Source organism: Natrix helvetica (genome assembly GCF_964273705.1).
Source record: "Natrix helvetica genome assembly, chromosome: 3".
Classification (NCBI taxonomy): Eukaryota; Metazoa; Chordata; class Lepidosauria; order Squamata; family Natricidae; genus Natrix; species Natrix helvetica.
The window spans coordinates 47,209,059-47,221,464 of record NC_138549.1 but is presented as its reverse complement, the minus strand read 5'-3'; the positions used below and the strand labels follow the sequence as shown (position 1 = coordinate 47,221,464).

Below are 12,406 nucleotides of genomic sequence, written 5' to 3'. Positions count from 1 at the left end.
ATCACATTCCCTTCTGGGACAAAATAATTAAAAGAAAAGGACTAGCACAATACTATCCATCGTTGTGACTGGAGGAAAAGAGGGGAGATGCACCTCAAAGAAGTTAGAGATGGATAAAACTGGCAAGGCAGGAACTGTGTTTCTCAAACAAGAGAGCACCTTCTTGCACAAGATGGCACCACTGCTCAAGGCTGGGAAAAGAATTTCCAAAACTTTGTTGTCTCAAAATCAGGAAGAAATAGCTTAGGATTTAAAGCCTGGGACTGACCTTATATAAAACTTGATTTTGGTATTATACGGTATGCAATGTATCTGTGTGCAGGTATAGATACTTGTGTACTTATCTGTATCAAATGTCTGAAATGTTGCTGTTCACTAGCTACAGAATACATATGTTATGTGGTAGAACTGCATAGAACTCTGATATATGTTGATAATCAGGTCTTTTTTTTATCTTAATTACTCTTACATTTGCTTATAGTGATCATTCGAAATCCCCAGTTACATGCAATACTATACACCAGTTATTAACTAAAAATGTAGCAGAATTTAAAATTCAGTTACATATCTACATAAAACAAATCTGGCCAAAGAACTGGTCCCACTTCATGCAATAGTAAGAAAGATATTCCCCACCCCATAAGCATGGAGATGCCCAAAGCAAAATAAGTTCCAGGTAAATAGTTTTTTGGAGACAATTTCCATCAAGGCTTTCTGTCTGAAACAGTCTGGAAACTGTGTGTTGTCTAAGTCCAATACCTGCGCTTAGCTTGGGTGATCTACAAACTATATGCCTTCTTCTAAACTCTTTATTGTGCCCAATAGAATTACTGATTTTTAAACTATTTTAATTGTACAATTTTATAGTGTGTTTTGTAGCTTGTATTTTGCTTTATTATTGTAAGCTATCCTTTAAGCAAAAAGACAAGTTATAAATTTGATAATAAACATAAACAATAAAGAAATTCAGTGCTGAACTATTAAATCAGCTAAAAACATTGCCACCCAGTGATTCCTTCCCGTCCTCCATTGCCCTATCCCACTTGTGAGGTATCACCACGCTCAAATAACTAAAACAGTGGTCTCTGGATGCAAAACGTTTATTCCTCCTCCCCCCCCCCCGCCATTTGAGACCATTTATGGTAGCCTTCACCATACTGGTACTTCCAAACATGCTGGACTTAATAACTCCCAGCTAAGAAGATCAGAAGCTATGTGATCAGGACATTATGGAGTTGAAGTCTAAGCTATTTAAAATAAACCAAATCAGGTTTAAATGTTCATTGGTAAAACCAGCAGCTTTTAATGCAGACTCTATTTAGACAGCCAATGATTAGCGTACTGCAACAGTTTATTCTGCAAAAGTAAGGTATTATTAATTAGAGATAATTTCAATGGCTCTAAGCAGTTTGCAGAAATAGAGTAATTTGACAAAATTTATAAAAGATGTAACATTTAGAAATTCCTATATAAAATATAGGTCTATAAACTGTAATACTATTTCTGTAATTGTCAAAAGCATTTACTGTTTTCCCTAAAGGCTATGGGAGGAAAATGCATTTTTCTAGCTCCCCATGTATACCAATCAGTTTGTTTGTTTGTTTTTTAAGTATAGCTGGGATGCTACTGAAGAATATCTATTTAAAGCAATGTTAGCTTATGCAATGAGAAGATATTTGATTCAAGAAACAACCCAGTAAGTATATTTTTGTAAATATTCTTACTTAATTGGATGTGCATACTTCTACCTCATTGTGGACTGGAAATAACTTTCATACCTCAGTGATTTGAGGAATACTTTGGAAGTTCTGAATACTTTTAGCCCGAAAAAGACTAAGAGATACACTCGCTCCCTTCAAATATTAAGTGACTGTCAGAAAATGCGCCAGATTTGTTTAGAATTATTCCAGAGTACAGGAGGAGAAACCATGAGTGTAAATGGTAAGGAAGAAGATTTCTATCAGACATCAGAAAACATTGTTAACAGTAACAGCTATAAAGCAATGGCAAAAACTGCCTTAAGAAATGATAGTTATGACATAACTAAAGGAGCTTAAAGAGAAGCTGGATGGCTGTCTGTCAGGGATAGTCCAATAATAGATTCTGCACCAGGATTTTGGGCTGAATTACCCCCAGGCTACCTTCCAATCATAACATTCTTTGATACTCTGAAGATGATATACTGTAGGTCAGAGTTATCTACTTTAAACAATACAATTAAAAGTAAAACAGTGGTAGACCCAAGCAATTCTATCGCTGTTCATCTTTTAACTGTATTGTTTAAATTATTGAAAGGGACTAATTCAGGGGTGAAATTCAGCAGGTTCTGACAGGTTCTGGAGAACCGGTAGTGGAAATTTTGAGTAGTTCAGAGAGCCGGCAAATACCATATTTGGCTGGCCCCAGAGTGGGGTGGGAATGGGGATTTTGCAGTATCCTTCCCCTGGAGTGGGTGGGAATGGAGGTTTTGTAGTTTCCTTCTTCTGCCATGCCACCAAGCCACACCCATAGAACTGGTAGTAAAAAAAAAATGAATTTCACCACTGGACTAATTGTTTTAAATTATCTACTTTAACAGACATAAGCTCTTCTGAGTTCCAGGTAAAACCTTTTCAGGATCTATTAGAGAATAGTGGTACACGAAATGTTCTGTTCTATGAATAGGGTGTTAAAAATGTTGTTCTTCCTTCAGATTGCATCAGTCTGGCTGTCCTGGGAGCAATTTAATAGTTTTGAGTAGTAAATCTTCTAGAAGGAAGATGTGGTTAGTGCTATCCCATTCAGTTAGGAACTGGAGCACAAGATTTATTTTCAGGAAATGTCTGAACTACTCAGACATGTGGTTGAGATGAACATTCCAATATCACCTGGAATAGTCTACCCATTAAGCAGAACACTTCCATATATGGATACCCATATCATAGCCGAAATCTGTGACTTTCATTGTGTTAAGATTTGAAAGCCTTACCAACTAGTAGCAAATTGCTAATTTCTCTTATGCATCATCAAAACAAATTAAACATTATCTAAAAAGATGACAAATATTATGTATAGGGAATGATAATTTAGTTTTCATCTTTAGGAATAATCTGCTACTATAAAATGGGCCGATAATACAATGTACTATTGTAGATATTGGTCAGTAGTTATCTTTGCTTCCTTCTGGTTCCTGTAACAGGACTAGCTGCACTGATAATAAGGGTTTTTCTTCACCTTTAAGGAAGGTGATCTACTGTGTGTTATCAACTGTGACTATTAAGATGTTCTCCTCTACAGGTAATGAGAATCATGAATGTTGCTTATATTTTCTCGGTTACAAGGCTCAATCAAAGGTCAAAAAAGATGTTATTCTAATTAGGTAATTAGTAACTATGTAATATAATACCAAATTGACATTTCAGGATATACATTAGTTTGATCTTCCGTTGCATGAAATTACTGATACAACAGTTCTCAGCATTAAGCAACATGATATTGTTTTTTGTTTTGTTTTTGTTTGTTTTTATTGGATTTATATGCCGCCCTTCTCCCAAAGGACTCAGGGCAGCGTACAACATTAAAAAACACAGATCCCAAAAGTTAAAAAGAAATTAAATACATATCCAAAAAAAACAAACCGAATTTATAGGACAATACATTTAAAAATGAGTTAAAATTAACAGGCCAGGCCGGCTTCAGGTATTAATTTAATAAATTGTTAATAAATCCAGGGTTATCATTGTTATAAATCAACATTTATTCTCAGGATTTGTGGGCTTCTCAGTCTCATATACTAAATCAACTTAGCTAGTTTGTCCTGTCTGTGCTGAGTACATTAATATATCTTTACTATTTTGATTTACATAGCAAAACCCTTTATACCTTCCCTTCTTATTACCTATGTTTTCCCAGGGATGGGCTGGTGGGAAGGCCCTCAGACATTCGTGACCATTTCCTGATGTCAAATCTGATCCATATGCTGCAGATAAGACTCTTTTACCAGTCCTGCGGTTGAAGGTTGATTTGGAAGTTAGGAAACTTAGTATTAGATAATCATTCTGCTTCAGCTGTATCTTTGGCTAAGAGGTTGCACTTTGTACTTCACACATAGCAGGAAATGCATTTTGCATTTGTCCACCTATTTGCATGTACATTGCAGTGGAATTATCTTTGCTATAGTAGTATGTAAATCCAGAGGAAATATGGTATGTATTATCATTAAAAGATATTGTATTGTCAGAAATAATTTATAATTTAATGTACAGTATAACATACTATAATATAAAAATGTGGGCAATACAATATAAAGGTAAAGGAATCCCTGCGGATTGGACTCTGCTAGTCATTGCTGACTATAGAGGACGGTGCTCATCTCCATTTAAGGACCATTGAGCCAGTGCTTTCCCAACCCATTTCCACAGCCATGTGGCCAGCATGACGTCACAGACCGCTGTTACTATCAAAGTGGTATCTATTTATCTACTTGCATTTACATGCTTTCAAACAGCTAGGTTGGCAGGAGCTGGGGTGAGAACGGGAGCTCACCTCATCGTGTGATGCTTGGTTCTTGAACTTGGGCTGCCAGATTTCCAGCTGACAAGCCCAGTGTCTTAATTGCTAAGCTACTGCTGAGCCACTGGGCCACCTGCAATACAATACACAAGATAAAATATTAAAATAAGATAAAAGTATGATAAAATCAGCATGATATGGCACTGTAGAATTGCAATAAGATAGATATAATAATTTGATATCTAAGAAAGCTAACCATCAAACAGCTTCTGGTATGGCTGCAATGAGATCATTCCAGGTACCTTGAAATGTCCTAATTCTTGAACTATATGTGTTATCATTTGTTCCTATGCACTACAGTTACATTGCAGGCTCTTGGCCATTCCCCACTCAAATAGCTTTGTCTTAATTCTGGCATGTCCTGTCCTGATTCTGTTCAGTTGGCACCATATTTTGGTAGCAACTGCATTCCTGGAAGATAGGCTAGTGAGAAAGAGATGTTATGAAAGCATGAACCCAGCTTGCCTAATGCTAATTTCTGGTTGCCCTACAAAGTGATGGTGTTCTATTATTTCAACAGAGGGCAGGATAGGCAACCACCTGCCAGGATTATGATTGTAAGTTTCTGGAGGTTACCAAGGGTTGGAGTAGTTGAGAAACAACATATTTTTCAATTTTTTTTGCAGCTGTTTTCATTCTGCATCTTTACAACATTATTTGATTTGATACTATTCCTTCTGCAATAGTTTTTGCATAAGTGTGTGTGTATATGTATACATAATATGTTTGTATGCATGTGTGAATTTTCATTCACTCCCTAAATGCAAATATGTCTTATAGTTACTATGCAGAATAACTCTGTTACTGCTGATTGTAATTAACATTTTCCAAACAAATGTCACAAATTTCCCAAATTAGCAATGATTTCATAATATGTGATTGAAACCATTTGTTTTGCTGGTAATCAGCCAGAAGATGTCACTAAGGAGCAGCATATACTCTTATATACTGGAGGTAATTACAGATAGTCCTCAACTTATGACCGCAATGAGCCCAAAATTTCTGTTGCTCTAGCAAGACATTTGTTAAGTAAGTTTTGCCCCATTTTACAACCTTTCTTATAATAGTTGTTAAATGAATCACTGGAGTTGTTAAGTTAGTCACAAGGTTGTTAAGTGAATCTGGTTTCCCTATTGACTTTTCTTATCAGAAGGTCGCAAAAGGGGGACCCCAAAACACTGCAACCATGTCGTAAATATGAGCCAGTTGCCAAGGAGCTGAATTTTGATCACGTGACCATGGGGATGCTGCAATGGTCGTAAGTGTGAAAAATGGTCATAACTCACATTTTTAAGGATCATTATAACTTTGAACAATCACTAAATGAACGTTTTAAGTCAAGGACTACCTGTACTCTTTAAACAAGAAGCATGCTATGAGTGTGATGAACATATGATATTGATTCCATTAATCTGCATCAGCTGAGACTCCTATCCAATGTAACTAATGTAAATCTTGACATCTTATTCACATGTTCTAGCCTTGATCATATACCTTATGGAAAAAAATAGAAGCATTTTAGCAATAGAAGGGAAAAGAAACTTCAGATAATTCACCTGGGGAAGATTGAGTCTACTGGCTTACCCAAGTCGCTTCTCCTTAGAATAGCTCAGTCTTTTTCAGTCTGGGTACACTTTGTAGTTATATGAACTTCAGTTCCCAAAATTCCCCACCCAGAATGGCCAGTACTAAGGAGGGTGTAAAAGCTGGGGCAGGTAATAAAAAAATAAAACATTCTCTCTAAAGCTTGTGCTTTGAAAGTGAGATCATAACGTTACATCCAAAACTCACATAACCTTGTGGTTGTCTCGAGAGTCTGTGGGAAGACTTACTATATTAATGTTTATTTGTTTTTAATTCTCAGAATTTCTAATGTACTGCTGTGCAATGTTACCAGTCGGGTATCATTTTGGTTTGTAGTCACAAATTCATTCACAAATGTAACAACTATTCCCAGGAATGTTGTGGAAGCCGCCATAAGGTAATACACCAGGCATATATGTTATATATTTCCACAACTTTATTCAAAACAAATGTATTTATTTTTGTTAGGAGCATTGGCATATTTTCTTCAGTCTGCAAATGCTCAGAGCTGCACTGAGATTTGTCATAGTCCTGGGTTATACTAAGCCATGCTGCCAAATCTACTCAGGTTCTAATCAGTACACATTATAGCTGAACAGGATTCGAATCCAGGTCGAGGTCCAGGTTCAATTTCCAGATAAGGCATTAATTGCAACATTTTATGAAACGTGCAGAGAATTGGATCACCCTATTGTAACTTTCCACTTTTTCCACTGCTCCTTGTATTATTTTACTGAAAAATGCAGTAAAGAGAAAAAGGCAGAGTAGAGCACCATTGTTGATTAGCAGCAGTTAGAAGGTAATATTCCACCTCGAAGCATTTATTTTATAAGTTTTTATTTTAAGGCATCCATATTTTTAATCACTTTAAGGTAAATAAAAACAAACAAACCTATTATGGGCAATTCTTAACTTAAGAGTAATTGCTGAATGTTATGAGAGTACTAATGATTTATAACCAGTCCTCACGTAATGATCTTTGCAGCATCCCTGGGATCATGTGATTAAAATTCGGGTGCTTGGCAACTGGAGTGTATTGTGACAGTTGCAGTGTCCCAAGGTTATGTGATTGCCGTTTGTGACTTTTCTAGTTGATTTCCACCAAGCAAAGTCAACAGGGGAAGTCATATTCACTTAACAACCATAACAAAAGTGGTCAACTCATTTAACAACTACATAACTTAGCAACAGAAGTTTGAGTCCCAGCTGTGGTCATAAATCAAGAATTACCTGTACTGCCAAACCGCTCCCTGATTATATGTATAGCATTTGATCACACTCCATTTTTAAAGAATCATGTTTTGGATTTTTTCTGTAGTAGGAAAGAAAATAGCCTATTATTATATATCATGAACTTCATATAGGCAGTCTGTTAATGGTCACATTCCTAAAAAAAAAGTAGAACCTCCTTCAGGTTGAGCTGGACATTTTTGCAGCCCCTGCTATCTTCTTGGCCACAGTACAAAATTAGCTTGTCATTGGCTTCCTCTGGGATATTTGGGGACTCCAACCCATTTCAAAACTCCAATATTTCTTGGAAGCCTCCCACCAACCCCCATTCTAACCAAGTCTGGCACTGCTTAGTTTCTGAGCCTAGATAATGTTCCAGCCTTAGCAATTAATGATAAGCCGCTTACTCATGAGTAAAAACAAACCCTTTTCAAACAGGGTAGGAACAGTCAGGTGGATAAACAAAAAAAAAAAAACATATCTAATTGGTCCCAACAAACCTGGTTCTGGCCTAGAAATCCGAATAGCTTGCTGGATCCTAAAAGCAAATGGTTATCTGCAACAACTGGGCACTCCCAAAGCCTACTATTTATTTCCGAGCTGGGGGAGGGGGGGGCTGGATAGTGTCCACATCTGCTTTTCCTTGATAGCTGGCTTATTGTTTTTCTTTGCTCTCCTCTCCTTTCCTCTCTGCACAAAGACGCAGATGGGATGGGCTCCATGGGATGGGTTGCTGCTGGTTCAGCATGCGCAGAAGCATTGCATGCACGGGAGTGTGCCCAAACTGGTAGTAAAAAAATTAGCAACCCACCTCTGGCCCCCATCTGTTCCTCCCCCTAACTCAGCTCAGGCCCATAAGACAGCTGCCTCTCCACCTGGGGGAGGATGGAAGGCCCCAGCTCTGCCTCTGTCTCTGATGCTGTTTCCTTATCAGAGCCTTCCAAAGTCTCCGAAGTTGGCCCAGGCTCTCCCTCAACCTCCTCCTCATCTGACTCTGCTGCTAGCTCTGCTGGCAGCCAAAGGGTCACTACAGATAAGCTCAAAGATGAATGTACTGGTGATTTTCTGTACAAGCTTCAAAAGTGAATCACTATAATTTATATGTTTTAATTTGTTGAATTTAGGCTTTTACAGAAGCCTTCTCTTTTAGAAATGCAGTGCTATTTGTTGAATAAACAGGAATGCGGGAATGAAAGAGAATGCATTGTTTGGGAGAGATTAACTTTTAAGCTTATGAGAAGATTAGACTGTTTTCAACAGAAAAACTCAGAGGCAACTGCAGTGCACTGGCTTGGGGGAAGAGATTATTGACCTGTTGGTACATGCAAAGAATAATGGAATGTACTTTTACTTTTTTGGCTGTGCTTTGAAGCATTCATTCAATGTAAGCAGATTTAATACAAATCTCTTTCAGCATCAAAGGCACATTGTTCTAACAGCCTGGATTTAGCTTTTGTCTATCACTCGTAGACATTAGCTGTTCTTTTGAAATACCTATTAATGTATTTAAACCTATATACAGATAGTCCTTGATTTATGACCACAATTGAGCCCCAACATTTATGTTGCTAAGCGAGACAGTTAAGTGAATTTGCCCCATTTTACAACCTTTCTTGCCATAGTTGTTAAGTGAATCACTGCAGTGGTTAAGTTAGTTACACCGTTGTTAAGTAAATCTGGCTTCCCCATTTTCTTGCTTGTCAGAAGGTCGCAAAAGATGATCACATGGCTATGGGACAGTGCAACCGTGTCATAACTATGAGTCAGTTGCCAAGCAATTTTGGCCATGTGACCATGGGGATGCTGCAATGGTCTTAAGCGGGAAAAATGATAAGTCACTTTTTTCAATCCGGTTGTAACTTTGAATCGTCACTAAATGAACTGTTGTAAGTTGAGGACTACCTGTACCTAAGAAGTGAATAATAACTTATTAAAAGCAGTGTTTCAGTTATAGAGAGAAAAGAAAGTGAAATTAATAAAATTCCAATATATACCTTCTTCCAGTTTGACTCATCCTGAGCCAGAGAGATTTCTGAAATCAAAGCTTATTATTCCATCTCCATCATAAAAGATTAATCAATAAAATCTTCTATAATTAGCATATTGCTGTGTTAATCTAGTGTAGAGACTTCCTTCTGTCACAGCTGAGTCAAACTATAGGAACAGTTCCAGTGCTTGGTGTGGGGATTTATGACTGCTGTGCTGTATCTTAATCAGGGGTATTTGTCATTTCTTCCGCATTTCTAAGTATTAATAATTCACTATGCAATTCATTCTAGGAAAAATACATTGTGTGAAACTAATTTGTGTACAGCCTTAAGATTGAATCCCATGGAACATTACAACTGTGAATAGAATACAACATTCAGAAGTGTCTGAGTGAGCAACTGTACTTAACAGAAGACTCTATAAATAAAATCATCTAATATTAAAGTATGCAACTTAATTTTCGATTGAATCTGTTGCACTAGAAAGTTAGAAATGAAATTCTTTGAGCATAGTTAACATACGACATAATATTCTAGTATTATGCTGCATTGCACTATTTCTAAAGTCTAAAGGCTGAGCCAGTCAGAATCAAACTCATGGCAGTCAGCAGAATTAGTCTGCAATGTTGCATTCTAACCACTATGCCACCATGGCTCTTAAGCACAATTAAGCCCAATCATTAAAAAAATCACTCTTTAAAGCAAGTTTTCATGAATATTTCTCTTACTAAACTAGTTCAAATCCTGATGCCATAAATGAAAAACTATTTTTGAACTCTTGCCTTTCTGGTTTTAAATGTTTATGAGATCTAAAAAAGTGGAATGATCATATAGTTTCTTTATATTATGGAAAAATATTCTGATGTTTGAAGATTTAAACTCAGAAACAGCAATTTGAACTGACCCCAGAAAAAATAACTGATAGCCAAAAAGAAAAATTAATTTTAATATGAGAATTAATAATTATGTCAGAACACTTACAGTTTTCTATTACATCGATTTATGTTTTGGGACCAACTTTAAGGCAATATTGCACAAAGTTCATGATGATGATGATGATGATGATGATGATGAATATTGGAAATTAAATTAATGATAACTGGTGTTAAATCATTTTTTTCCTCAGCCATTTTACATGCTGAACATAACAAATTATTATTTTTATTGACTACATTTGATTTGATTGATTATAAATATGCCAAACTAATTCTTTTTAAAGAATGAATAGAAACCGGATCAACAATGCCTTTTTATTAACTGATGACACTCTGCAGTTCTTGGAAATCTCATCAACTTTAGCTCCACCAGCTGAGCAATCTCTGCCCATTTGGCTGATTGTATTTGGGATTATTCTTGCCATCATTGTGATTGGAATTGTTTTAGTCGTATCTTTTGGGATTTATCACCGCAAGAGGTGAGCATTTTGAGTTGTCTTCCTTTGGGTCAGTCCCCAGTCACAAATAGGAATGAACACTATTTTTGCTTATTATTTCTGATTTATTTTTCTCCATTGTTTAATAAATGAAGGGTTAGGCTAATAGATGCCTCTTCTCTAAGTAAATACTAACTGATTCACGGTATACTATCGTCTTTTGTGCCAAGTAGGCATCAACGGAAGGCAAGCTAATAAGTAAGAGAGACAGGTGCTTGCAATATAAATATAGGGAAACATAAAGGTCTAATCAGAAGCTGAGAGTGGGAGAAAGGGAAACACATGCAGCAACACTGCCACATATAGAACTGAAGGGGTCAGGAGAAGCAATGCATATAAATCATTCTTATTTATTTATTTATTTATAAAATTAATTTTCCACCTATCTCACAGTTCAGGCAACTTTGAGTATGGAGTGGGCGGGTTCTTAACTAGGGCTTAGTTTGGGGTAGGGCTTATATTAGGTGCACACGTACAAATCAAACTATGGCTTATTTTTCGGGATAGCTCTTATTTTGGGGGAAACATGGTTGCCTCTCAGATCAACACCCCCATCAAGCCCAAAAACCAGGAGAAGAGTCAGGTCTCCACAACTTTCTGGAAGGCTAAAAGGGTTGGGATACATAATTGTTGTCTATCTTGTAATGGAGCCATTTGTTGCAACCTCTTCCTCAAGAGGCACCTTTGCTTTTGCTACATTGGGGCACATCAGAAACACTTTATGTACTGTGTTAAACAACTGACTACTGAAATTGGTAACTTGAGGTCTTGCCTTTTTCCAAGAGTCTCTACCAGTCCAACCAGATTGAACAAAATGGTACAGATCCCATCAAAGAGTGTTGGCTGCCAGTGATCAGAAGACAGGCTTTTTTCACAGTGGCCCCTGCTCTATGGGACATCCTCCCTTCAAAGATTAGAATGGTCCCAACCCTATTAGTTAGCCTTTTGTAAGGCCCTAAAAAATCCCTGCATCTATTCCTGTGCCTGGAGTGATAAAATGTGTCATTGGCTGTGTTGCTAACTGACCAAGTACTTTGCTCCTATGTATATTTAATCTGGGTATTTTTAGTGTTTTAAGATGTTTTTAGTATTTTAACTATAATGTATTTTTATAACTGTAAACCGCCTAGAATCATGACTGAGATGGATAGTTATATAAATTGAATAAATAAGTAAACAAAGAAACAAACATGGGAATTCATTCAGACTGTTAATTGTAGTGGGTTAGGAAATAATATATGAGTGTGTGGCTTTCCATTTGAGAGACATGCATGAAAGGCTTCCAGCAGTGAGATTTTATAAAGCCTACCTTGCAATCAAGGTAATTTACTTTTAGCAAATGTCTTCATTCAATAGTTTGCATGATATCTTCAATAAAGTTTTATAGCTGTTAATATTACTGGTATGTAAATCCTGAGATTGTTACATTATGTATTATGGGTTGAAAATGTGCTGTACTTGACCTTTGAGTTCATTATCTCCTCTAAATTGCTGATGCTGCAAGATAAATCATATGGTATGGTCTGTCAATGAATCAGTGGTGCTCAAGGTCAAAAACTGAAATAGACCAGAAAATATTAATTTGTTCCTTCAGATATAGATTCACTAACATAATTACATT

General features: G+C 36.6%; 1 protein-coding gene across 4 annotated transcripts in view; it reads left to right on the top strand.

Moving 5' to 3' along the window:
* Nucleotides 1–12,406, top strand: part of CLTRN (collectrin, amino acid transport regulator) — a 29,487-nt gene that overhangs the window by 13,402 nt on the left and 3,679 nt on the right. For all 4 annotated transcript variants that reach the window (XM_081948215.1, XM_081948217.1, XM_081948218.1 and 1 more), the window contains exons 4-6: nt 1,611–1,696; nt 6,416–6,532; nt 10,573–10,767. In XM_081948215.1, the coding sequence (XP_081804341.1) occupies nt 1,611–1,696; nt 6,416–6,532; nt 10,573–10,767 (398 nt within the window). The remainder of the gene's footprint in view (nt 1–1,610; nt 1,697–6,415; nt 6,533–10,572; nt 10,768–12,406) is intronic.